The sequence below is a fragment of the Microtus pennsylvanicus genome, chromosome 15, assembly GCF_037038515.1.
Source record: "Microtus pennsylvanicus isolate mMicPen1 chromosome 15, mMicPen1.hap1, whole genome shotgun sequence".
In the NCBI taxonomy this organism is placed as follows: domain Eukaryota; kingdom Metazoa; phylum Chordata; class Mammalia; order Rodentia; family Cricetidae; genus Microtus; species Microtus pennsylvanicus.
Genome location: NC_134593.1, coordinates 69,646,914 through 69,674,395, shown reverse-complemented (window position 1 = coordinate 69,674,395; position 27,482 = coordinate 69,646,914). Strand labels below are relative to the sequence as shown.

At 46.6% G+C, this 27,482-nt stretch overlaps 1 protein-coding gene across 1 annotated transcript; it reads right to left on the bottom strand.

Annotated features, from left to right (window-relative positions):
• Nucleotides 1-1,169: 1,169 nt before the first annotated feature.
• Rap2a (RAP2A, member of RAS oncogene family) lies at nucleotides 1,170-27,482 on the bottom strand. Its single transcript, XM_075949268.1, has 2 exons — nucleotides 26,809-27,482; nucleotides 1,170-4,645 (listed from the first exon to the last, which is right to left on the bottom strand). Exons 1-2 carry the CDS (start codon nucleotides 27,120-27,122, stop codon nucleotides 4,408-4,410), a joined length of 552 nt encoding a protein of 183 aa, XP_075805383.1. The 5' UTR covers nucleotides 27,123-27,482; the 3' UTR covers nucleotides 1,170-4,407.

Sequence of the window (27,482 nt, the reverse complement as noted above, 5' to 3'; positions counted from 1 at the left end):
TTTTCCTTAATAGACTCTCAATTCAACATCTGAGTCATTATGTGTGATATACCAACTAATGCATTTATTCCTATCTTCTTGAGTTACAGTCCTAGAAATGAGATTACCCCCATTAAAGGCTGGCGACACACCTGAAGCCCCTGATGGGTGCTGTCAATCGCTCTTCAGTCCCTTTCTACGTTTTGCATCTTCAGGACCATTAGGATGCAGCACTCTCAGAAGCGGGTGTCTCCTGGGACTCTGTAACAACCAACATCTTTGGCCTCATAGGTCATAGAGGTCAGCGGGTCTTGATACTGGGTGATATCTGATTCCTTCAGCCATGTTTCTTTTTTGTTCATGGACCTCTAAGAAACAGTAAATGCAAACTTGATAGTGTATCAGAATATTCCTTTAGGGCCTCAGATATTCTCTTACCTAAAGTAATAATTTGATAAAAGCAGACCTTTTAAGTACTTCCAGTGCGAATACAAAACCAGTCAGCAGATACTGAGTCCTAAAATATAGGCATTTTCCTTGAGATACTGACATTATGCTTACAGTGCCTCTGTTATGTTCATTCAAATCGTTCCTATACTCTAAAACAATGAAGCTTCTCAACCGGCGGAATGCGCTGGGAGTCTGAAGCGCACATAACCAGAGGCGGCCTTTAAGCTGGCAGGGAATGAATGGACGCCCTATCAGCACAGCTGAGGCCATAGACAATCGGCAGCGTCTGTCCACGCTCACAGGGCCTCACATACAAGCTGGCCTTCCAGCCCCACAGAACCGCAGCCTCCAGCTTCAGGCACCTTCGGACGACCTGACCTGAAAACAAAGTCTGCCTTAGGCCTTTGTGGGTGGACTCTGAAGACCTCCAGTGGTGCTGGCAGGACCACAAAGGCCTGCCAGTTAATGCGAATTCCCCAGAATCCACCAGGCTTCAAGTTGACCAGCTATCATTAAAATAAAGAAGAGAAAATACTTAGAAGGTATTTATGCTGATTTCAAATCTTCAAGTTATTTTAAAGGCCACAGAAATGATTACCATCCCTTCTTACGGAATGAACCCTTGATTAGTTTGGTTCGAGGGGTTCTGGATGAAGAGCGTTTGGTCTCATATGAGGCAGTGTTCCGCTTTTGTATATAACAAATACATCTCCCAAGTAGAAGCAACCAACAAGTCAGAGTTTCATTAAATAAATTTATTTGTTAAAATAATTTAACTCCAAATACAACTGTTGAGTTTGCATTGAGTTATAACTACAATTCATGTTTCAATTGAAATGTCGGGGCTTACACGACATTGTTACAAAACAATAAACTGTTGTTCAATTTTAAATGGTCAGCTGTATTAGAGTTCAACAATTAACTGTGAACTGTATCTCTGGGAACCCCCAAATAGATAATGGTAAGTCTGTTTTCAAAATCTACTGCAGCCATTCTAGAAACCCTGATCGAGCTTTGACAGATGCACAATGACAAGTTAAACAGAAAGGACCCCCACAGTCTTTAACATCTGATTGGCTGAGGAGACAATTAAAGCTTAACCAGTGCTAAGCGGGACTGGGGACAGGGGCGGGGCTACTGATGGAGAACTGAGAAACTAAACTACCCCAAGAGCATCAGACAAAGAGGCTTCACAGTCACTGGCCACACTCATGCTGGGACGCAAACAGCAGGCGTCCTGGGCCACACAGGAAAGCAAGGATCAGTAGTTTTAGCCCAGAGAGTGGTGGCAGCTGTAGTGACCGGGCCACACCCCAACTCGACAAAGCAAAGGGTGGGCGCATCAGAGAGCCTTTCAGTGGCGAAGGAAAGACCCAGAAGGCTTCCCAGAACGTGCTGGCTCATCTCGTGGAAGCCTAACAGTGGAAAGGCATCGGCTACCATCACAACCACAGCTTAAAAGAACTTGAAAGTTCCACCTTCAAAGAAGTAAACCTAAAAAATAAAAACCTGCCTTTTGATAAACGTAAAAAACAAAGCAAAGCAAACTTGATAATAGCTAAAGAAAAAGTGGGTCTTTGGGTCAAACCATGACATCATTAAGGCATGTTAGAAAAAAACTTTCATTTCTCTAGTTGCTAGTTGAATCCGGGCTTTTAGGAACTAGCAAGCGAAGTCACCCGCTCTGCTCTGCGGCCGCTATCTCATGTGCCCGTAAGTGTCACTTTCCTGTCCTCGGGTGTTTTATTCCCATCTTGGCAACTTCACACACAACAGTCAGATTCACACTGGAGGGAGAGCGAGCAGGTGGCACAGTTTGTGCTGGGGAAGTGAAGTCTGCACTCTAGGAAGGACGGTGCAAACTCTGGGTCCCAGGAACAAACACCTCCACCTCACACCTTGCCAGGCTTCTCACAGGTTACCCTTTGCATGCCTGCACAGGCATGCATGATGGGAAAGTGTGGAATCTGCACAGCTGCTCTCAATATATGGAGTATCATAAACTGCTACTCACGATGGGACTTTAAACATCAGATTCATCTCACAAGTTAGAGGCCTCAGAAGTCAGTGCACTAACATCTGTTTCAGTAAGTAAAACAGACTTGTTGAATCTGATTTCTCAATATGTCTGAGTCGAATCAGCTTTTACATAATAAACTTTGTTCCAAGAAAATTGTTTAGGACTTTTTGTCCTATAATGCAGTGCTTCCTAGCTGGAGAAAACGACACTGAAGACCAAACAGACTCGGACTCTCTAACACCCAGGACCTGGTTTTTACCCACATTATTTATTTATTTATTTATCTCACACATGACAAACACCACTGACCTTTTTTCTCCTATCTTCTAAGCTTAAAGCCAGTTACTAAAACACTCGAGGGGATTTCAATGGCTTATAAGAGACTAATAATTAAAAAATGTTTTCTCATACATTATGTTCTGCAGTATAGATTCTCAGTAGAGGCAATGATCTCTGAATTGTGCCAAATTCTTAGGAATAAACACACATGCACACACAAACACACTCTTCTCTCAGTTACACACGTAAGACTAAGCGGTTACTTGCACAAGACTGTGGAACCAGGGAGATGTGGGCACCAAGTGCGTCCAGGCCCAGCGGCACAGAGTGCTGAAGACCTGGCTGATCTGCAGAGGCGGCTCAAGGCATTGGCCAGCACTTATCTGCGGAGTGAGGTGAGAACTCGGCCACACTTCATCATGAAACTCCTGAACAGATTCTTTTCCTGTGCCATCGCTCATGCAAATGATAAACACTTCACGGCTAGGGAAACCAAACGGTGAGCTGAAGCACCCTTTCAGAACAAAAGACCCAGTCTAGCGGTGTGTGCCACTTCAGTAACCTTCCACGACCCTCCGGGAGGGGGGAGAGGTTTGTGCCCCTTCCTGGCGCTCTATCATAATGTATATCCTACTTTCCAGCCCAGATTACTTCACAGGCCATCCCATCTGTGTTTGTTTTGTGCCTACAATAAAGCTGTTACAGCAACCCGGATTGCCCAAGCAGGTGAGCCAAGGGTCGTATCAACCATAGCCCTTAAAGGCCGCTTTCATGAACACACACAGAATGTCAAATATCTGTCCTGTCCTGTGAGGTGTCTGCAAATGGGAACGTGTGAATGTCACATGGCTTCATTTTCCTTCCACGATGGTACCGGTTAGTTGACTGCAGTGCTCGTTAGTAAGGCGCGGCAACCTCTCCATCTCAGCAGCTTCCTTCCTGCTCAGTAACTGAAGATCGTCCCTGCTCTGTGAAGAGAGGGTGGGTGTACACTTTCAGTTCTCATGAACCCATGAGAGGCAAAGCAGGAGACTCAACAAATTCTGCAGCCGGATTGGCTTTTCATAGGACCTTTTCTGACTTTTACTGTCGAGGATTGATAGGTGAGTGGATTTCATGTCACAAACTAGGAAAACACCTGCAATTAAGCATCAATTTGAAAAACAGAAATTTGTCAGCTGAGTGCGCAGACTCCCTGCCATGCTGTTGGTGGGCCAGCTGTTTCACTGGTGGGATATGCTGGCCAGACAGTCCATCAATTCCTGACTTCAGTACTCTTGTAGGAAAATATTTCTCCTTTACTTTTTTTTAAAGACGACAAAATATTTTAATTGTTAGTGGTCATAGGAATTCTTCTGGTTTTTCTCTCATGATTATTTTTAATTTACACAGCAGTGGCTTCTGTTAACTCAGTGGCAATACCATGGTCACTTCAAATGAAATCACCCTGTAGCTCCACGGGGTGCCTGCAGGCTGCAGATGCATGGGAGGCTGAGGACAATGGTGGAGACTGAGTCACTGGACCCACGAGTACTCAGAGGCGACAACTGACATCCAGCCCGAGAGCTGCGGTGCACTGTGGATTCCCGCCAGCCATCCTACAAACTGCAACGGAGTAGACAAGGCTACTGTTGCCCACAAGCCTAGATGCGTCCTGTCCAGGACAGCCATGGTGGGTGCTATTGGATGTTGCAGGCAGAGCAGCAGGGGTCGTCTTTGTCAGGCTGAGCTGCGTAGTTCATCTGCCTCACGATCTCGGCAAAGAGTTCGTCCACCATTGTTTTACTCTTAGCAGACGTCTCCATGAAGGGGCAACCCCACTCTTCGGCCAAGGCGCGGCCTTCATTGGAGGACACCTCCCTCTCACTCTCCAGGTCCACTTTGTTTCCAACCAGGATGACTGGCACCTTCTCATACCTGGAAGAACACACACGTATGTAGCGGTTAGCAGGCAGGGCAAACACATCTCCTCTCTTCTATAGGGCACTATAAATGATCTCTTTAGCCACATGAAACCTGCACAGCTGGCTCAGCCTCACCGAGAGCATTCTGAAACCACTCCCAGAGGGGATCGTAAATGGGCTTTTCAAACGATGTTTTCAATTAATCAATTATGTATCCTTTAAAGTCAATTATGTATCCTTTCCAGATATACTTGGGGAATTATTCTCAGAATCTTGGACTGACTCCTCTTAATTTAAATGCTATCTGTTCCACGAGACGCTCGCTCAGAACGTCAGCCAGTCATGCAATCATGAGCTTTACTGCGAACATAATTGTATTTTACTGTATTCTATAAGAACGCAAACAAATCATTTCTAAATAGCTCCTGGACAAAAAAATGAAAGCAAAGAGTGTAATAGAATTTATCAAGAAGGAAAGCATTAGAGGCACACCCTGTCTCATATGGCATCAGCCAGCAGAAAAAGTCCATTTTTTTACTGTTTAAGGATTAAAAATTTTAGTTATTAGCTTCATGAGATGTTGCCTCTCTTTTTCTTCTAACCTGAACTCTGAGACCAACAAATGATAAGAAAAGAGTAAAGAACCAGAGGTCCCAAGCCACCGGCACAGCAGGTGCTCCACACGGAACAGGACATGACACCTGTCGGGACGAGAACACCCAGTGCTGCTCACAGCTTATGTCCCAGGTTTCACCCTGTGGTTTGAGAAAGGGCCTCACCATGTAGCAGGCCTGGACTCTATGTAGACCACACTGCCTTTGAACTCATAAGCGATCTGCCTGCCACGGCCTCCCAAGTGCTGAGATTAGAGGCATGTGACACCACTCCCAACCCTTCACTTTAAAAGCTATTTCAAAGCATTTGTTGTTTCTCTGATTTTAGTGAAAATTGGTGAGCGTATATGTTTGGCAAGACTGTATGTAGGTCTTAGCCGATCTGACTAAAGACAGCTAACCTTCCAGAAGAGAAAAGCATGCAAGACCCCACTGAAGCACAGCTCACACAGCGCATTTAGGAAACTGAGTTACAGGAAGTTTCCCCTCCCCGTGATTTCTGTACAGTTTCACTGTTGTCAAAATGCTTCTCCTTACTTCCCTCAGAGCCAAGTATATCCCCAACGGACACTCCTGTTTTCCTTCGGCAAGAGAGCAAACCAATGGCCTAAGTGAGGGTCTGTGCAAGCGCGCGCGCACACACACACACACACACACACACACAATTCTGAGTACCCTGGCTCTAGGAGCACAGGTGACAATGATAATGTAGCTGTAGCACAAAGACCCACTTACCAGTTACACATGCACATACACACACGTATTTTAAACAGTGAGAAACTTATAATGTAAAGTAAACATGATGATATGAAGAAGATATTCAAAGTCGTCAGGGATTCCGTGCCGTCTAAGGAAAAATCAACTTTGTTCACAGAAATTACAAGGGTTCACGTGGCACCTTACAGGTTTGTTCGGATGGCCCCAGTGAGATGGGAGGTAACTCACAGGCATCGTAAATGCATTCAGCAACCACATCAGGCTATGCACAAGGCCAGGGCAACAACACGATTCAGCGAGCAAATGTCAACTGCTTTCCCAGCTCAAAGATCCAGGAAGGCGGCCTAAGGGGTAGAAGCTCTCGGCTCTTCCCTCTCCCTTCGTCTCACTATGCTTGGAAGATGAACTCGTGAGAACTCTGTGGAGGGCAAACACGGCACCTGTGAGAGAAACACCCTACTTCCGGCTGGGGGCGAGGGCTCCATGGTGTGCAGAGTGTGGTAGGAATCTCTGTTACCCCGGATAAGTGAACAGGAGCCCAAAGAAGATGATGGAGGACAGGACCACAGGCTGAGAGCAGGCAAAGAGAAATCAGCGGGCTCAGCATATGCAAGGCGCTGCTGTGCTGCAGGCTGTACTGTGGGCTTCCTTCAGCGTGTGCATCTAGCCATGTGTCTGAAGGTTCGTGTGCTCCACTGTGGGCTTCCTTCAGTGTGCATCTAGCCATGTGTCTGAAGGTTCGTGTGCTCCACTGTGGGCTTCCTTCAGTGTGCATCTATGTGTCTGAAGGTTCGTGTGCTCCACTGTGGGCTTCCTTCAGCGTGTGCATCCATGTGTCTGAAGGCTCATGTGCTCCACTGTGGGCTTTCTTCAGTGTGCATCTAGCCATGTGTCTGAAGGTTCGTGTGCTCCACTGTGGGCTTCCTTCAGTGTGCATCTAGCCATGTGTCTGAAGGTTCGTGTGCTCCACTGTGGGCTTCCTTCAGTGTGCATCCATGTGTCTGAAGGTTCGTGTGCTCCACTGTGGGCTTCCTTCAGTGTGCATCCATGTGTCTGAAGGTTCGTGTGCTCCACTGTGGGCTTCCTTCAGTGTGCATCTATGTGTCTGAAGGTTCGTGTGCTCCACTGTGGGCTTCCTTCAGCGTGTGCATCCATGTGTCTGAAGGCTCATGTGCTCCACTGTGGGCTTCCTTCAGTGTGCATCTATGTGTCTGAAGGTTCGTGTGCTCCACTGTGGGCTTCCTTCAGTGTGTGCATCTATCTGAAGGTTCGTGTGCTCCACTGTGGGCTTCCTTCAGTGTGCATCTATGTGTCTGAAGGTTCGTGTGCTCCACTGCATGAAGGGATACCTCAATAAAAATAATACCTGAACAAAATCCTCACCTAAGCAGGATAGCAGAATAACCTTCAAGACAGATTGAGGGGATACGCATGTGGTGCTTCAATAATATAAAACGCAGTTAGGTTGATTAATTAATTCCTTTGCTGACTCCTGCCAATCATAAATTCACCTTCTGCACTGCTGACTTTGTGTCCTACTGTGTACACCGAGGCCACAGAATGTGTGCCGCTGGGCGTACAAAGGAGCACAGCTCTGAAGGCTTTCTTCACCATCAGCCCACGAACTGCACCCTCAGATCTTCTCAGGAGTGCCAGGACGTTCAAAACCACCCACATTAAAATGGGAGAAGTGGGAGGGGAAACTGTGGCCGGGATGTAAAATAAATGAATAAATTTAATTCTTTAAGAAAGGGAAATGAAACTATGCTTATGTTCAATCTGGCCCTTTGTCATTGGAAATGGAGATTACTCATGCCAGAAACGTGTATCTGTGAGGAGATGTTTGCAAGTGCAGGCCTGAGGCCTCGTCATTTAGAAACTGGGTGGGAAAACGGAGCAAAGGATTGATTCTGCTACAAGCGTCACAGCTGTGATCACAAGGAGAGAGAAGGGACAGCTGTTGGCGGACTCGTTCCTGTAGGTGCCTTTAGGCTCCAAATTAAACCCAACAATTGAAAAATCAGCCAAAAGGAGGACAGACTTCTGAACACAGAGCTTTATCCGAAGGGGGAAGGTCATTCAAACACTAAAGCACCTCACCTCTAGCTGAACGCTGAACCTGGAATCTGGTTAAAACAGGCTGACACCGGATGTGACAAGGCCGAGCCCGCGGCTAGAATGGGAGCTGCCTCTACCGCACCAGAGAGAGCTGAGGCTTTAGGAACTGAGAACAAGGAGTGTCTAACTGGGAGACCACGTATTGTCGTAAAAAGTCTTACACATAGCTCTCTCCTTCCTGCAAGCCACAGAACAGAAGAGCCCCCACCACACCCCAAGAAAGACCTAAAGCCAAGAGCCAGGAGATTGCAGCCGCTGGAAAGACTGATGTGGAAGACTCCCCGAGTTCAAGGTCAGCTTGGGCTATAGGGAGTTCTTGCCTCACAACAAAGCAAACAGAAACCCCACAAAAGCCAAAGCAAAAAATGCTAAATTTCAACCATTTGCATTTCTAGAAAGCAAAGGTTATGACAATAATGGAGTCAGCATTTATTCTCCCCAGTAAGGAATTCCTCAGGAAGGAAACCCCTTCCTTTAGGAGGGGAAGAGGGCGTCAGGCACGGGCACCACCCTTGGTCCGTGGTTACGAGGCTGACTGGTTAGGTCTGTGAGGACAGACATGAAGCAAGGGATGTGGCAGGTGGCCAGTGGGAGACGAACGGATGGAAGTGAAGGAGATGGAGCCGATGATTGCGGCAGAGCGAGGCTCCTCACAGCAGCAAACAGAAATGACAAGTGACGGGTGCGTGACGGAGCTGTGAGTCAACACTCACACAAAAACCATACACAGATAGTTATAAGGAAAACTACTGGATGTGGGAGAGCGCGAGGTAGGGTGGGGGTCTCTAATCATCACCAGCTACTGAACAGGAGGGGCTGTAACAACAGGCCTCGCGGAGCAGTGATTACAGGGGCAGGGCGGGGCGGAGCAGGAGTTACGGGCCGTGAGAAAATCCATCCCATAATTTTCATATGCACAAACCCTTCATTTCTAATATAACTCACACCTGAGCTCCAGTCTGTGACAGCTCTAATCTATTTCTCACCCCGCTACCTTCCCCTCTACACCAATTCCATGGCAGCTAACTTAAAGCCTTGCTTTTACAGGCCACAACCCATAGCAAGTGTCCTATGAAAACATGTGACGGCCCCACGACAGCTGGAGAAAGGCTCACTCCTAGGCTAATAGTCAAGGCTGGTCATTTGGTCATTGGCTGGAACAAACACAGAGGGCACAGAACACAGAAAGGAACTAGAAGGATGTTTGTTTACCTAGATATTCTGTCTGCCTTTCCCCAGCCCTGGCTCTTTGCTCATGAGATAGAAATAGTAACTTACAATGTTAACGACAATGATAGCGACAGCATTACTAACAGCCAGCACCCACAGAAGGCTGGTATGTGCCAGACTCTGCACTCGGCATTCCCATCAATTATCCACTAAAGGAATACGGCTAGTGCAAACTACTAGAGGGCTGCTAGCTAGTCATCTAGGGTCCTCAGACTGTGTTAGCACGCCAGTGCGAAGACTGAAGTGCCGTGGTACAGCTACAAAGAAATGCGCCACACCTGTGCTGAGTGAGCATCGTTTCCTCTTGTTTCTGGCTTACATTCTCTGGTCCAAGTGTCCAAATCTAACTACTAAGACTAAAAGTCATTGATTTCCACGGAAAAGAGAAAAATAAGAGACATTATTTCCCTGATATATGCAAGCTGACAATCCAGCCTCTTCCACAAGCAAGTAGTTTCCCTTATTCTAAGATCTTTCTTCTCACTGCATACTGCGGTCACCAGACAGGAGCCATGGCTGTGATGCAGACAATGTGGGACACACAAGAGCTCTGCCGTGTTAAAGCATTAATACATACGAACCAGCGGTGCTGCATCTGCATCATAGCTGTGCCCACAAAGCCACGGCCAGCAGCCACGTGTGGCCCGCAGCCGTGTCTGACCTGCAGCCACGTGTGGCCCGCAGCCGTGTCTGATCTGCAGCCACGTGGGGCCCGCAGCCGTGTCTGATCAGCAGCCACGTGTGGCCCGCAGCCGTGTCTGATCAGCAGCCACGTGGGGCCAGCAGCCGTGTCTGACCTGCAGCCACGTGTGGCCCGCAGCCGTGTCTGACCTGCAGCCACGTGGGGCCAGCAGCCGTGTCTGACCTGCAGCCACGTGTGGCCCGCAGCCGTGTCTGATCAGCAGCCACGTGTGGCCCGCAGCCGCGTCTGATCTGCAGCCACGTGTGGCCCGCAGCCGTGTCTGATCAGCAGCCACGTGTGGCCCGCAGCCGTGTCTGACCTGCAGCCACGTGTGGCCCGCAGCCGTGTCTGATCAGCAGCCACGTGTGGCCCGCAGCCGCGTCTGATCTGCAGCCACGTGTGGCCCGCAGCCGTGTCCCACTGCTGGGGCTGCTGCTTGATGCTCACAGGTACTCGTGCAGGACAATAAAGGGATGGATTTCGAATGAGGAGTTTCCTCATGACCTTCAGGCTGCTTCAAGTGGCAGACATGTCACTGAGACCATGCTATGACCTTTCTGTGATTGCTTAGACGGATTTATTAAGGGTCCCTGAAGACACAGGGAAGGGGGAATGGTCAAAACACGCATGCAATGACCCAAAGGGACCTTGTTCATAAATTCAACTAACATTTGCTGAGGTTTTTTTTTTCTATATTTCAAGAATATATATATTGCTGGATGTCAAAGCTGGTGCAGAAAAACACCATTACACGGAAGAATCTTTTTTAGTAACATAACTGAGATGGTCTATACCAGCTGTCTTTATAAACAAACACGGCTACATGGAAGGGCGAGCAGAGGCAAAGGTTTACACACTCAGATTTTCCTGCTGACGCTCTAATATGCTATACCCTTTAAAAATACATTAATGAACAGAATTTTTTAAAAGATTTTATTTTCAATTATGTGTCTGTGAGGGGGATGTGTCGTGTGAGTGCAAGGACATGGAGAGACCTGAAGAATGGTTTCGGCTCTCTTGGATCCAGAGTTACAGGCAGTTGTGAGCTGCCTACTAGGGGTGCCAAGAATTGAACTCTGTGCCCCTGTAAAAGCAGTGAGAGCTCTTACCTGCTGGGTCATCTCTCCAGCCTCGAATATGCTATACTCTTAAGATGAGTAAATACGATCTTTAAATTACAGTCCTGCTTGAACAACTGAATGACACCAGGTAAATTCCAGGGGCAGATGGCAGGGGGTCTGGGTCACCTTTCAAGAGTTAAGTTCCATCCATCCATCCATCCATCCATCCATCCAGTCTTTATCTTTAGGAAACATTTTTAAAGATATGACTGTTTTTTAAATATTTAAGAAGAAAAACAAATATTCAAAACCAAAAACAACAAAGCTTGCCTAAGCCACCTCACTAGACTCCACATTGTTGGTTGTGATTTGGGCGGCACTTCAGTTTCTCGTCTGCATCCCGTTAACTGGAGTCAGTCAGAGGTGCTCAGCTGGGGTGGGTGGGACAGTCGCAGTGGTAAGAATGGAGGAAGACAGCCCCTCCGTGTAGCCGCAAGGCCTCCTCAGGGGTTCCCAGCAGAAACAATGGGCTTCCTACACGTCTGAAATGCCAGTTCAGGGGACGAGGAACCCCAGTGAAGTGGCTAGACCTTGCAGAATGGCCCCTAACTGGCTGGGCATCTCCTCAGCACACTTAATGTTCAGCCCACACTCAAAAGGAGGAATAATAAATGCACTTTCTCAATGGAAATTGTATCAACGAATCGTGGTCATCTTTAGGTCACATAATATAATAATAATAATAATAATAAAAAGAATGTGCTTTTGAAACCGACCAAATCTCTAGCTCGTGAGGATTAACCAATGACCAGAAGCAGTAAGGATGCTGGCCAGGTCAGGACTCACAGTCACAGGCAGAAACGCACACACTGAACTCACACAGTTCTGGGAGCAGAGTTTGAGGTCGAATCGGGGCAACCACACGATTCATACCCAGACCAGGGTATCGCTGAGATGGATGGAAAGCCTACGACCCAGGGACGCAAAGACATTCGGTCACCTCTGGAGCAGGAGTGCTCATTCAAAGGGACAGTCAAGGGACTATTGGAAGCCATGGCCTACGAAGGAAAGGATGTGCCGTGAGGGCAATGGGAGAAACCTCCTTCCTCAAGCAGCCATGTTTTCCAACAGTGCCAGATGGTGTGCTTGGGTGGCCTTAACAGGAAGCGCTCTGCCTGTCACAGCCGAGGCAGTGATCTGTCAGACGGGGGGGTAAGCGCCAGCTGGCCGGCGGGCTGCTGAGGGGATGCCTCTAGTGGATGGGTTATAGCACACTGTGCTCAGCCCAGTGTCCGTGCGGAGAAGGACGCTCTACAAATACAGAGCCTGGCTCACTTTCTAGTGAGCTTTCATGCATGGGCGCCATTTGTCAGTTGATGTCCTGACAGTTTTCACATGTGTATGCAGGGATTCTAGCCAGCCTTCAGGTGTGCTTGTACTTAACAACGGGTCCTAACAGGGAGGTCACTGATGGCCAAAGCTGTTTAGACTGCTGGTTCTGAAAGCTAGACAGGAAACAGTGTGAGCAAACATGGGTCACTAGGGAGAGAGGAAAATCATATTTTGGATAGAGGAGATAAAAACATTCTGAACATCCACCCACTGTGCTCTGAATGTTGAGCTTTCCCACAACTTACAGGTTTAAACTTCATCCCCAGTGCGACAGAACTAAGATACAGCGACTTTGACGGGTGATTGGCTACCCCGTGAAAGAGACTGTTAAGCGCCCTTAGAAAGTGGTCGAGGGGGCTCAGTTTTTCTCTTCCAATTTCACGGAGATGCAGCAAGAGGAGGTCTCTGCGAACAGGCCCTCAGCAGACACCGGGTCTTCTGGTATCTTGATTCTGGATTTTCTACCCTCCAGAACTGTGAGCAATGCAATTCTATTATTTACAAATTACCCAGTCTATAGCAGCCCCAAAGGACTAGGGCACTGACCAACGTAAATATATAACTGTTATTATTCCTACAGGCAGCTTTCTGATTTGAATGACTTAGAACGAGTGAAAGATTCCCCATGACAGGTGGCCTAATAAAGCAATGTTTCTGGTGGGAGATATTTTGAAAGTTAAAAATCAAGCTGTTTTAAAGTCTGTATGTCTGTATAAGTTAGAACTGTCAAGTCTATATTCACTGACAGTGCATTCTGGCACATGGACTAAAGATAGCACCCTGCATTTCTTCTGCATAACGCCCAGGGCAATGCTATGCAAATGAGGCGGCTTAAGCCATATTGTTTGATGTTGACAGTTATGATTTTTATACAAAGTCAGATAAAACTTTTTCAGGAATTGGTTTACTAAGAAAAACCTGTCAACACTTCACTGTATATAAGCAGCCACAGAGTGTTAATGTTCCCTTTAAGCACGCAGGGCTTTTGGCATTTATGGAAAGGTCTACTCTCATCTCCAACTTCTCAGGATGAAAAATGTTATTTAAAAATACCAATACTCTATAATGATTACTTTTGTATATCATTTTGTAATTAAAACACATATACTTAAAACCATTACAATTTCTTCTCAGCTAAGAAGTCCTCGTCACCAGGGTTGGCAAGGACTCAGAACTCAAAGCGGCACAGGTCTATGGTACAGGTCTCATTACACGACCCATGAGGCTGGGGTGGAGGAGCAGGAGGAACCGTGCTCGGATCAGCTCCACGTCACTCCTAGCCAGTCCTGAGAAACCACACACTCTTAGAAGGGCCTGGGTTTACTCCCTCTTTAGTGACTTTTCCTGAACCTTTCTTATTGGTACTTTGGGACTGTTGTGTAAACAAACATCCCATGTTCACTATTTCTTCAGTTATTAATCATCCCCATGGCGCAGATGAAGAGATTGAAATGCAAAGAAAGCTGACTGCACAGCCAGTCAGGGCTGAGCTCACCTTCAGCACAGCCACACTCACGGTCTCCACAGATGGAAGGAAGATAAATATGCACAATCAAATTTCATATTTGAGAAGTATACAGACTATTTTGAACATTCATTGAAAACTGGAAGATGAGCATATTCAGAATCTATAATAAAATGACATAGCGATTGACAGGGGAATATACTAATATTTCACTTAGAGAGCCGTAAAGACATCTGGTAAAATAGAAAATATTAATATGCATTGAATAATTAATATGATACAGGATTTCCACTCTGAATTATTAACTTCTGAGGTGACAGAAAGTATGAGGAACAACTCCCTTACATTAAACGTGTTAAGCAAAGGTTTACAATGTGCCTCCTGGGTGGTTTTACAAAGTGATTGGGAGTTCTCCACAACCATGGTTGTCTTCACCCATTCACTGACTCAACAGCACCCGGAGCCAGCACAGCTGTCCCTGAATCCTCCCAACCGTTTCAGCAAATACACGAAGTACCAACTGAATACTCCTTAGCTGAAACACGAGGGACCAGACACACTTCAGATGGCAGATTTTGGAAGGTTTGCATGGCTGCAACCCACATCTAAGCATGAAATTCATTAAGTTTCCAACACATCTTAGACACGAGCTTGCACAGTATGTGCAGTGCGCCTAGGATTTGAGCACAGGCGTCATGAGATCATGACATCAGGCGTGGGGCTCTTCCGCTGAGCCGTCAGTCACATGACGTCGGGGCTCTTCCCCTGGGCCCTCAGTCACATGACATCAGGCGTGGGGCTCTTCCACTGAGCCGTCAGTCACATGACATCAGGCGTGGGGCTCTTCCACTGAGCCGTCAGTCACATGACATCAGGCCTGGGGCTCTTCCGCTGAGCCGTCAGTCACATGACGTCGGGGCTCTTCCCCTGGGCCCTCAGTCACATGACATCAGGCGTGGGGCTCTTCCACTGAGCCGTCAGTCACATGACATCAGGCGTGGGGCTCTTCCACTGAGCCGTCAGTCACATGACGTCAGATGTGGGGCTCTTCCGCTGAGCTGTCAGTCACATGACGTCGGGGCTCTTCCCCTGGGCCCTCAGTCACATGACATCAGGCGTGGGGCTCTTCCACTGAGCCGTCAGTCACATGATGTCAGGTGTAGGGCTCTTCCGCTGAGCTGTCAGGCTTAAGGTTAGGAACACTTTTGGGTTCAGATGAAATTCTAGAGTGAAGATGCTCGCCCTGAACAGCATCCCTCACTCGGCCTCAGGCTGAGACCGGCAGGAGCAAGCTTTCCTTACTGGATGAACGGAATTACACACTACTCAGCACTACCTCTGCCTGAGGTGTGATGCCAGCTCACACCGGGAAGTATTTTGTCTTCACACTCTGAAATAGCACACCATGGTAGGAAGCCAGGAGAACCGGAGAGGAGAACTGGTTCACAGCACCAGGCAGTTCCACTACGTGAAGTGACCTGAGCCGGCATCGCCACACTGTGCGGTGAGAGCACTCTGGTAGGCATTGGGGAGCACTTGGTGAACAGAGCAGAAGAGGACAGACAGAAAGAAGCACCAACAACACGGCTAGGTTAATGGCATGCCGGGCTCCGTCCTTGTGTGTCTGTGCACTGGTCAGGGCAGAAAGTGGCGGTGGGCCTTGTGTAAGCAAGCGTGAAGGCGACCAGTGGACAGCTAAGAGACGGAAGCATACGGTGTTCTCATTACTACGAGAGTTTCAAACACATAAAGTTATATAAGTCATGGCATTTCTCATCAAAATGTCAGTTTGGGGTATGCCTTTAAATCTTACATATACCATAAACAGAAAAAAACAACAAAAACAAAACACCCCCCAAAACACAAACAAAAAATAAAGCCAAATCCCTCAAACTACACCCTACCTACCCCATCCAGTGAGTGTATTTCGACATCACGAACAGGGTTGTATAATTTAAGCCTGCCTATTTAACCAGCTACAATCTATTTTAAACACCAGATTCAGAAACACTCTTCAACATGTGATTAAAAGTACAATTCCAACATTCAGTATTTCGCTGCATTCAATTTCCAGTGCTGACATGTGATAGGGCTTCTCCAGCCATGACCATTACCCATAACCTCACTTTACCTCACATACTTCAAAACATCACATCCAATATCACTATCAACCTTCAATTTAAACAGAAATTTATTAAGAACTGTACTCTGTTATAGGGGCAATGATGCCCACCAGACACCAGAAGCTAAATAATGAAAAGCCCAGGGCCAGGAATGAGCAACTTCTTTTAGCTGTTGGCTAGTGATATGTCATAGGCCGTGGAACATCACAAGGTACTGCCACTGCTCTTGGTTCCTCCAGAATGGAACTGTAGACACCACATGCTTGAGTTACAGACATGGTGAAATAAAGCCTTTGGCTAGTCTTCATGATGCTGCAAGAGCTGTGAACACCGGCAGAGGAGAAAGGTAATCACCAATCATACTCAGCTGTGACCTCTGGGAGCTACAGCAATGACTGGCCACATCCACTGAACTACGGCCACTCCTAGCTGCTAGGAGAGGAAGACAGCTTTCCCTAAGCCAGCGGTTCTCAATCTGTGGGCTGCGACCCTTTAGGGGAAGAATGACCCTTTTACAGGCACCGAATATCAGATATCCACATTACGATTCATAACAGTAGCGATATTGCAGAAAATAGTTTTATAGCTGGGGTCACAACGTGAGGGAGTGCACTGGAGGGCCACATCCTCGAAGGTGAGAACCACGGCTCTAAGTCTGCCATGCTCCAGCTAAGGCACACACCCAGGAACACCTGGGTAGCACAGCTGAGTTTCAACACATTTATTTTCAAAAGACACAAAGCTGGGTGTGTAGGAGAGGGGGTGCACTTGGGAAGGGGAGGTGGAGGAGGAGTGTACATGGGATCAACAGAATTAACTCAAAAAATCAGGCTCTGTTCGGTTTTTACAGGTTTCACACAAGGAGAATAAAGGTGATATTGTTGGATTAGGCAGACTATTCCCAAAGACATTTCCATTTTTTAAAAAGTGAAAAGCTAAAAAAACAAAAACAAAACAAGTTAAGCTGTTTCGTATCCATTTTATACTATTATAAAATTATAGTGACTTTTCCAGGTATTTTTGATTTCTTTAAATTTTACATGCATATTTATGTTTTATTTACATGCTTTTAATATTTGTTTCTGCATACTATAAAATTTCCATTAAAAGGTAGGCATTGTGCCACATACATTTAATCCTAGCACTGGGAGGGAGAGGCAAGTAAATCTCTGTGTGTTCTAGGCCAGCCTGGTCTACAGAGTGAGTTCCAGGACAGCCTGGTCTACAGAGTGAGTTCCAGGCCAGCCTGGTCTACTGAGTGAGTTCCAGGACAGGCTCCAAAGCTACAGAGGAACTCTGTCTTCAAAAAAACAAACAAACAAAAAAAAAAGAATAGAGAACAACAGCTAAAGAGGAAAGTCAAAATTCTACCGCAGCCCCAGAGTAGACTCCCTAGAATCTGAAGATGATGATGACAGGAAAGTGTGCATGAGAGAAGATCCTCGGAGTCTCTTTAGTCAAGTACCATGTGCGTGGTTTTGCATAAATGTGAACTGTACTGCACTTGAGCGTGCCACGTGCAACCGTGCACAGCCACTGACCCATCCAAGGGTTTTCACCACTACTAATGTCAGCAAATAAGACTCCAATGGTGTCAGGTCTTCCTATTGGCTGTGATCTTCCTTAATGTTAATTAAACTTAAAAATCCCAATCCTAGAATAGCCAAGAGAAAACTATTGTATCGTAATAATATTATGTAACATTTACAATGCAGCAAAAGCAAGTTTCTCCCTCAAGAGGAAACACAAACCAACCAACTTGGGAACAGAGAAAGCAACTCATAGACAAAGCCTTCATTATGCAATGAGTTGAGTCCTACAGACTGCTTACTGCACGCTGTCTCCCGCTAACAAAACTCAGGTACCTAAAATCCTGCTAAGGAAATCCACCTTAAGCACCCTTGGAGCACATGGACAACGGCTCAAGGTAAACGAATGGAGAGATGCACAGGCTTGGACACGGCTTGGGCGACGGTTCCACTGAAGTGTGGTGAACACCAAATAAAGATGATGTGTACACCAGTTAGTGTATAAACTCATCTTTCAAAGAGCAAGCTCTCTTAGGATTATTTTTAAAGTAAATTTAGGTTTTTAACTGCTCAAGTCCTTGAAGGTAAGGAATTAGGCACCTAAAACTCTTTTTATTCTGTACTTAGGGTTAACACCCTTCCGTATCGTTGAAGGTTTTAATGCTAATATTCTATTTTGTAACCACAACTGTTACGGTGTTTGTCTCTTAGTTTTGTGTTTAAATGGATCAACATTTCCTATTACTCTCTTTCTCCATATTTAAATTCCTTGTTCTATGTTAGACTGTCAGATTTGTCATCAACTTTTCATGACACAGAGTCATTAATTTTAAAAAGTGACTCACAGCCATTAGGCCCTGTACCTTGCAAGCCTAGCTTTGGATTCAACGCTGGCTTCTGAGAAGGGCCAAACGCCTTGTCCGCAATCTAGAACACCTGGTGGCCATAGCCTAGCACAATGTCTGCGGTCGTCACTGTTGGCTGTGTGACTCTCCAGCTCTACCCGTAAGTGTATGCATTTGTTGCTCATCTCTGTTCCCAGCCACATCTATTCGTTTCTGCTGCACACAGTGGGTTTCAGCTAATCTCAGCCTGAACTAGGCAGAGTTTTTCACATCGTGCAGGATCTGACCCTCAAGGCCTTTTCTAGTTCCCAACTATCAGACACAGGAGTGCTCTAACGAAGACCATATCGGCTGAAACCCCCAGTTACTCCACTCTGATCTCATTCACTCGTGTTCAGATGTGAAAGGTGCTTTTGACCTTTCTCTCTCCCACAACTGGATGGATCCATTCCCGACAACTTACTCCTGTCTTTCTACAGACGCCATGCTGGCTCACGACCTTGATACACCATACAGATCTATATTATACTAGTTAAAACTGCCGTCCTTCAAACAGAACGGCCATTATGCCCATCATCTCACCCCTATTACTACTTCTGCAAATTCTGGTTACTGGTCTTCACCAGAGGCTTAAGGCCACAGTTTGAACCTTCCAGCACTAAGTTTTACCATCTGGAACCTCACCTCCCGCAACACATCCATGGATGTTTAGTTTAGTCGGTGCGGTCTCTTTAACATTCTGAAAGGACTCTATGCATCTCCCGTGCCACTTCTTCCATCCAGAAGACACCCCCCTCCCATTCTTTACAGTTCACCAGACATTTGACATCTTCCTTGCTGGCCTAACTGGAAACACTCTTACAAAATCAACTCGAAACACCAAAATGCCCGGGGAAACTGAGTCCAAACGCTCTTCTTTTTGAAGCTTTCTCTTCCACCGTATTTCTATTGTTCCCGTACGCTGGTTGTTATGCTAGCCACCTGGGCTTAGAGCTCCGTGAGAAGGCTTACAAATCATCCCGGCAGCAAACAATGCTCATGAGTGGTACGAAATATAAAGGGAGGAATAGGCGGCTGCAGGCTGCCTTGGTGGGGTTAGTCTACGTGAGAAAATCGGACAGCAAGCCATTCTGCCTGGTAAGAGGCACGGGGCTTCTCTAAGCTGGGATGAAAGAATGAGTAGAAATGGACTCTGTCGAAAGACAAACAGGTTCTAGGGCTGAAGGAAAACCCAGAGAAAGCGTTCTGAGCAAGTAGGAGTGGACACGCTGGTGGAGCCACGGAGGGACCAGAGCGTGCTTGGACGTACAGGTCAGGCTCAAAGTCTGGGGGCTATAGCCTATGATGGGCATCCCAAGATACTTCTAGTCAGGACCACAACTAGCTCTGGAACACATACAAACAGTAAGAACTCTGGTTTATTAAAATATATGTGCTTACTACTCTTTTTTTTTCTAATCCAAACTCAAGAAACAGGAGGAGGAGCAGGAGGAGGAGGAAGAAGAAAGCACATGACTTACACACGAAGGCAATTTTCAGAGGTTCGCTTGGTTTGAGAAGAAGCCCCGTGGGGTGTATGTGTGTGTGTGCACAATGAGGAGACCGTGGGCTGTAGAGAAGGCTCATTTGGTAAAGCGTCTGCCATCTAAGCATTAGAGCCTGAGCTCAGAACCCAGAACCCTCTTAAACTAGTATTTCAGAAGGCAGAAGGGGGAGGTTCCCTGGCTGTCCAGTTTATCCAGCTGGACATCAAGAAAGAGGGCAGGAGAGAGGGCTCAGAGGAGAACACTTGGGGCTCCAGCAGAAAAACTGAGTTTGGTTCCCAGCACCAACATGGCCGCTTACAACCGTACGTAACTACAGTTCCCTGGAGGCCTAGCGGCCTCTGACCTCCATGGCATACATACGTATTTGTTGGTAAACACTCATACACATAAAATAAAGATAAGGACGTCATTTTAAAAGGTAGATGGCTGTGGTGGTTTTAAAAAGAATGGTCCTACAGGCTCCTGTATCTGAATGCTTAGTCAGCAGGGAGTGGGACTATTTGAAAGGATTACGAGGCGTGGCTTGTTAGGGTGAGAGTGTCACAAGCCCACGCCAGGTGCAGGTGCCTCTGCCTGTGGATGAGGATACAGCTCTCGGCCACTTCTCCGGAGTCATGCCTGCCGCCACACTCCCACTATGATGACAATGGAGAAAGCCTTGGAAACGTTAAGTTTCCAGTTAAATGCTTTCTTCTATACGAGTTGCCGTGGTCATGGTGTCTTCACGGCAAGAGAACGGTGAGTGAGACAATGGCTCCGTGGGCAAAGGAGCTGCTGCTGCACAAGTCGTGGTGACCTCCACACACACATATGTAATAACAAAAACACTCTCGTAACAGGAAATGAGTAGTGACCCCCCCACACACATATGTAATAAAAACACTCTCGTAACAGGAAATGAGTAGTGGCCCCCACACACACATATGTAACAAAAACACTCTCGTAACAGGAAATGAGTAGTGACCTCCACACACACATATGTAATAAAAACACTCTCGTAACAGGAAATGAGTAGTGGCCTCCACACACACATATGTAATAAAAACACTCTCGTAACAGGAAATGAGTAGTGACCCCCACACACACATATGTAATAAAAACACTCTTGTAACAGGAAATGAGTAGTGGCCTCCACACACACATATGTAATAACAAAAGCACTCTCGTAACAGGAAATGAGTAGTGACCCCCACATACACATATGTAATAACAAAAACACTCTCGTAACAGGAAATGAGTAGTGACCCCCACACACACATATGTAATAACAAAAACACTCTCGTAACAGGAAATGAGTAGTGACCCCCACACACACATATGTAATAAAAACACTCTCGTAACAGGAAATGAGTAGTGACCCCCACACACACATATGTAACAAAAACACTCTCGTAACAAGAAATGAGTAGTGGCCTCCACACACACATATGTAATAACAAAAACACTCTCGTAACAGGAAATGAGTAGTGACCCCCCCACACACATATGTAACAAAAACACTCTCGTAACAAGAAATGAGTAGTGGTCTCCACACACACATATGTAATAAAAACACTCTCGTAACAGGAAATGAGTAGTGACCTCCACACACACATATGTAATAAAAACACTCTCGTAACAAGAAATGAGTAGTGGCCTCCACACACACATATGTAATAAAAACACTCTCGTAACAGGAAATGAGTAGTGACCTCCACACACACATATGTAATAACAAAAACACTCTCGTAACAGGAAATGAGTAGTGACCTCCACACACACATATGTAATAAAAACACTCTCGTAACAAGAAATGAGTAGTGACCTCCACACACACATATGTAATAAAAACACTCTCGTAACAGGAAATGAGTAGTGACCTCCACACACACATATGTAATAAAAACACTCTCGTAACAGGAAATGAGTAGTGACCTCCACACACACATATGTAATAAAAACACTCTCGTAACAAGAAATGAGTAGTGGCCTCCACACACACATATGTAATAAAAACACTCTCGTAACAGGAAATGAGTAGTGACCTCCACACACACATATGTAATAAAAACACTCTCGTAACAGGAAATGAGTAGTGGCCTCCACACACACATATGTAATAAAAACACTCTCGTAACAAGAAATGAGTAGTGGCCTCCACACACACATATGTAATAAAAACACAAGAAATGAGTAGTGACCCCCCCACACACATATGTAATAAAAACACTCCCGTAACAAGAAATGAGGCACAGAGCAAATGAATAAGACACGTCAAACCCTGGCTTCTACATGAATGCACAGGCAAGTATGCATGTGTTTACACATACATGACACTGAAAGAGATTTTAATATTTTTAAAAATGAAGCAGTCCAGAAAGTATCAATAAATAAAGAGCCCCACTCCTCTGCTGCCAAGCTCCCTATGAAACTTCAGTTATAGGTTCACCCTCTTGTCTCCCACAGAAGAAAATAGTTAACGAAACCAACTAAATATTTCCTCGTGACTAATCTGCATTGCTCTCAGTCTGTTATTTCAAAGTGTGCTTACAAATACGAGTTATTTCCTCCAAACTGCAATGATAAATCAGGGGTGAAACTAATGGAAGTTAGAGTGGCTAAGAGAATGACAGCAAGAACTCTTAGTAATGTCTGTGTCCTGAGGGTCGAACTGGGCACCTTCACATGTGGTGTCAGGTCACCCTAGGGATGTGGAGACATACATGTCCTGGGCACCTTCACACATGTGGTAGCATGTCACCCTAGTGATGTGGAGACATACATGTCCTGGGCACCTTCACACATGTGGTAGCATGTCACCCTAGTGATGTGGAGACATACATGTCCTGAGCACCTTCACACATGTGGTAGCATGTCATTGTAGTGACTCTGAGAGGTACATGCTATTTTCCATTTCACAGAAAAGGAAACACAGGCCTATAACATCAGCAAGCACTTCCCTAAAGCATATGCATCTAAGACTGTGCAGCCCAATATAGTAGCCTATGGCTAATATGCACTTGAACAGTAATGTGGGACGTCCTTCTGTGTATGTGTTACCTTTATTGATTAATGGATAAAGCTGTTTTGGCCTATGGCAGGGCAGAATCTAGCCAGGCTGAAAGAGATATAGAGAGTAGGCAGAGTCAAAGAGACGCCATGTAGCTGCCGAAGGAGAAAGAGGCTGCCAGAATCTTACCAGTAGCCTCATGGTGATACATAGATTAATAGAAATTGATGAATTTAAGATGTAAGAGTTAGTTAATAAGAAGCCTGAGCTACTAGGCCAAGCAGTGTTGTAATTAACAAAGTTTCTGTGTGATTATTTGGATCTGGAAGGCCGGGAACAAATGAACAGTCTCTGATTACAGAACAGTGGTTAGTCCCGACAGTTTTCTAAGGCAGCACAGTAAAGTAAAATATCTGATTATTTTTAATATGAAATGGCATACTGAAATGACATTAGCTTATATTTAGTTGGTTAAAGAAATGTACTATTAAATTACTACTTCTTTATGCTCATTTTAAACATCAGCTACCACAAATTTTCTACTTGTCCACGTGGTTCACACCTTCTCTCCAACAGTGTGGCCCTAGCACGCACGCTGGAGGTTGGAGAGGCCAGCAGACACCAAGCTGAGAGACAGACCTGTGTAGGAGAGGCCATACGGATTCAAAGAGATCCCAAGAATCCTCTTTATCAATGACTGGTCATGGGTCAGGATCGAATCTCTGCATTTCAGTTATGGCCCTTTAAGTGATGCCCCAAACTGCTATATATAATATGTAAAGCAGATAGATGACACACAGTGAGCAAAAGGACACATGGATTACTGAATGCTTCCTAGAGCTACTGGTTAGTTAAAACTGCCCCCCCACAGAGTAGAAAACCCACTTTTTTGAAAACCATGTTTTACTATCTTGTAAGGCCCCTCCTACCTGCCACTTAAGAATGCCTTATCTACGGAAGTGTAATACAAATAGCCTGCAGTTCACCCTCTCTCTGTTTAGACTTGAGCTGATAAGATGCCACGGGCCCAGAGGTAAATGCTGAACTTAGGGTGAAGTACAGAAGAAAGGACATAGAAGTAGGTGCCCGAGCCAGAGGTGGGCATCTTAGTTTCAGTACTCCATGGGCAGAGGCAGGAGAATCTCTGTAACTTCGAGGACAGACTGGTCTACATGGCGAATTCCAGGATAGCCAAGTCAACATAGAGAGACCCTGTTGCAAAAAAAGAAAAGAAAAAAAAAATAGAACAAGAAGGAAGAAGAAGTAGTCCCAAGAGGTCCTCATGACACGACTCTCTATCCCAGTGGAAAATGCCGCTCAACTCTAGTTCAGTTCCACAATGGTCTTCTTACAACAAAGTTGGGACCAGTGAGTCCGGGTGAGCAGAAGCCTAGCCTACTGTTCTGAGTGTCAACAGACCGACTGCTGCAATCCACAAATCAGCGCATTATTATAACTGATGCCGGTCATCCCACCAGTGTTTTGGGAGGCTCCTGGGTTAAAGTCTCCTGCACAGATGTGTGAGGATGGACTGAGGCGTGAAGGCCGGACAGCTGCAGTACTCAGATCATTATCTGTATCTGTGAACAACTGCAAGAACATGCATGATGTATCCACATGTGTGCACACATCTGTGAACAACTGCAAGAACATGCATGATGTATCCACATGTGTGCACACATGTGTGAACAACTGCAAGAACATGCATGACGTATCCACATGTGTGCACACATATGTGAACAACTGCAAGAACATGCATGTATCCACATGTGTGCACACATATGTGAACAACTGCAAGAACATGCATGATGTATTCACATGTGTGCACACATATGTGAACAACTGCAAGAACATGCATGATGTATTCACATGTGTGTACATATCTGTGAACAACTTCAAGAACATGCATGACGTATCCACATATGTGCACACATGTGAACAACTTCAAGAACACGCATGTATCCACATGTGTGCACACATATGTGAACAACTTCAAGAACATGCATGATGTATTCACATGTGTGCACACATATGTGAACAACCGTAAGAACATGCATGATGTATTCACATGTGTGCACATATCTGTGAACAACTGCAAGAACATGCATGTATCCACATGTGTGCACATATATGTGAACAACTTCAAGAACATGCATGTATCCACATGTGTGCACACATATGTGAACAACTGCAAGAACATGCATGTATCCACATGTGTGCACACATATGCGAACAACTGCAAGAACATGCATGATGTATCCACATGTGTGCACAAACGTGTGAACAACTTCAAGAACATGCATGATGTATCCACATGTGTGCACACATCTGTGAACAACTGCAAGAACATGCATGATGTATCCACGTGTATGCACACATGTGAACAGCTTCAAGAACACACATGTATCCACATGTGTGCACACATATGTGAACAACTGCAAGAACATGCATGACGTATCCACATGTGCGCACATATCTGTGAACAACTGCAAGAACATGCATGATGTATCCACATGTGTGCACACATCTGTGAACAACTGCAAGAACATGCATGATGTATCCACATGTGTGCACACATCTGTGAACAACTTCAAGAACATGCATGATGTATCCACGTGTATGCACACATATGTGTTGAAAACAACTTTCTAAAGAAAAATAAAACTAGAGAAGTTAAGGCTGTAAGAGTTACCAGCTTTGGAAAGAAATCATAACAATGTCCACTGGTCTCTAATCTGGAATTTAACACAAGAAGGTAGACACTTTTAGAATGGCTATGGACATGCACACTCAAGCGGCTAGGAGGGCATGGAGAGGGGCATGTCCTTTGTAATGAATTTGTGAGTGACCTGCTCTGGGCTCTGAAATGAGCACACCCTAAATGATAATGTAATTGTGTCTATTAAACTTTCCACAGTGACATAAGATGAACTACAACCTCAAGGGCCCTGAAAGTATTAGTCTAAAAGGGTCAGAAAAGAAAGTTATCAGCCAAGAAGAACTGGAAAATGTTGCCAAAACTCTGCCATAACAAGTTAGGTTTCCAGTACTTGAAAGTTAAGGGGAAGATAAACAGCATCGGCTTAAGAGAAATAAAACAAAACCAAAACTACTGAAAGCATTCGTCTCACCAGCCACATCCAAAATGCCATTCTTCGAACAGTTTACATCAGGAAACGCCTATTTGCCTCAGTTCCCCCCGCCATCATTAACATTAAATTAGCTGATACATGAGCCATAGCTTACACCAAACTTCTGTTCGGTTTCCAAGAATAGCTTCCTTCCTTGAGCAGGGAAAGCGGGTAGATTTTATGGGGGGGGGGGGGGGGCTGAGTAAATGTAAATGTCAAAAGCGTGCTTCTATATTCCAAACCTGCTGAATATTGTGAGATCTTCAGATTATTCGACAATGTGTCTTTAAAGTGCTGCACTAATTCATTTCTGCCAACCTCTTGGCAACACTTCCTCTTTTCCGCGATGAGAAAGGCCCTCCTAACTCGTATTGACGGTCACAGAATACCAGTGTGCAAGTTTTGGCTGTCAAACCTCCTAAGGGTGGATTTGAGCGCGCGCTCGCTCGCTCTGCACAGGCGCGCCTACACTTAGCTCCCCTTTCCCTCGCGCCCACCTACTCATCCCTCCTCTCCTTGCAAGTTTGAAACTTTGTTTTCTCCCGGGTACGGAACGAGCGCTACCAACATCCTAGAGACAAAGGGGCTGAGCTGGGGTTGAACGGGATGCCCAATTTTAGTTGTGAAACAAAGCCCTCAAAGCTGAGCCCCAGGAGGAGGTGGTGCAGCCCGGGCGGGCCGGGGCCGGGGATCGCCGCAGCCTCCGAGCCCCTGCGCGCCCCGCTCTGCTCACCGCTTCACGCGGATGATCTGGTCCCGCATGGGCTTGATGTCCTGGAAGCTCTGCTGGTTGACCAGGCTGTAGACGAGGATGAAGCCCTGGCCGTTCTTGATGTACAGGTCCCGCATGGACGCGAACTGCTCGGTGCCCGCCGTGTCCAGGATCTCCAGCACCGACGGCGACGAGTCCACCTCGATCTCCTTGCGGTAGAAGTCCTCGATGGTGGGGTCGTATTTCTCGATGAAGGTGCCGGTCACGAACTGCACGGTCAGGGCGGATTTGCCAACCCCGCCCGAGCCCAGCACCACCACTTTGTACTCGCGCATCGTCCCTGCGCGGCCGCCGCCGCCACCGCAGCCCGCGACATAGACCTGCGCCCGCGCGCCGCGCCCCGACCCCGCGGCCCCGCCGCCCTGGCGGACACGCCGACTCACGGCCGCGCCAGCGCCCTGGACACCGGCGGCGGCGGCGGGGCGGCAGCTGAGCGAGCCGAGGCCCTGGGAGCGAACCGGCAGAGCCGGGCGGGGAGACAGCCCCGAGGGCGCCGGCAGCGACGGAGTGGAGCGCGAGCCCGAGCTGGAGCCGCCCGAGCCGCGGGCCCGCAGTGCCGCTCGCCCCGCCCCGCCCCTCGCGCCTCCACGCCCAGCTCCAGCCACCGCCGCTTCCCGGGCGCTGGAGCGCGCGCC

What these genes read in the sequence shown, in the direction of transcription:
- Rap2a (XM_075949268.1), bottom strand. Translation starts at nt 27,122, where the DNA reads ATGCGCGAGTACAAAGTGGTGGTGCTGGGCTCGGGCGGGGTTGGCAAA. An exon ending in CAGATCATCCGCGTGAAGCG is followed by an intron (nt 4,646 to 26,808) that starts GTGAGCAGAGCG and finishes GTGTTCTTCCAG; the next exon opens with GTATGAGAAGGTGCCAGTCA.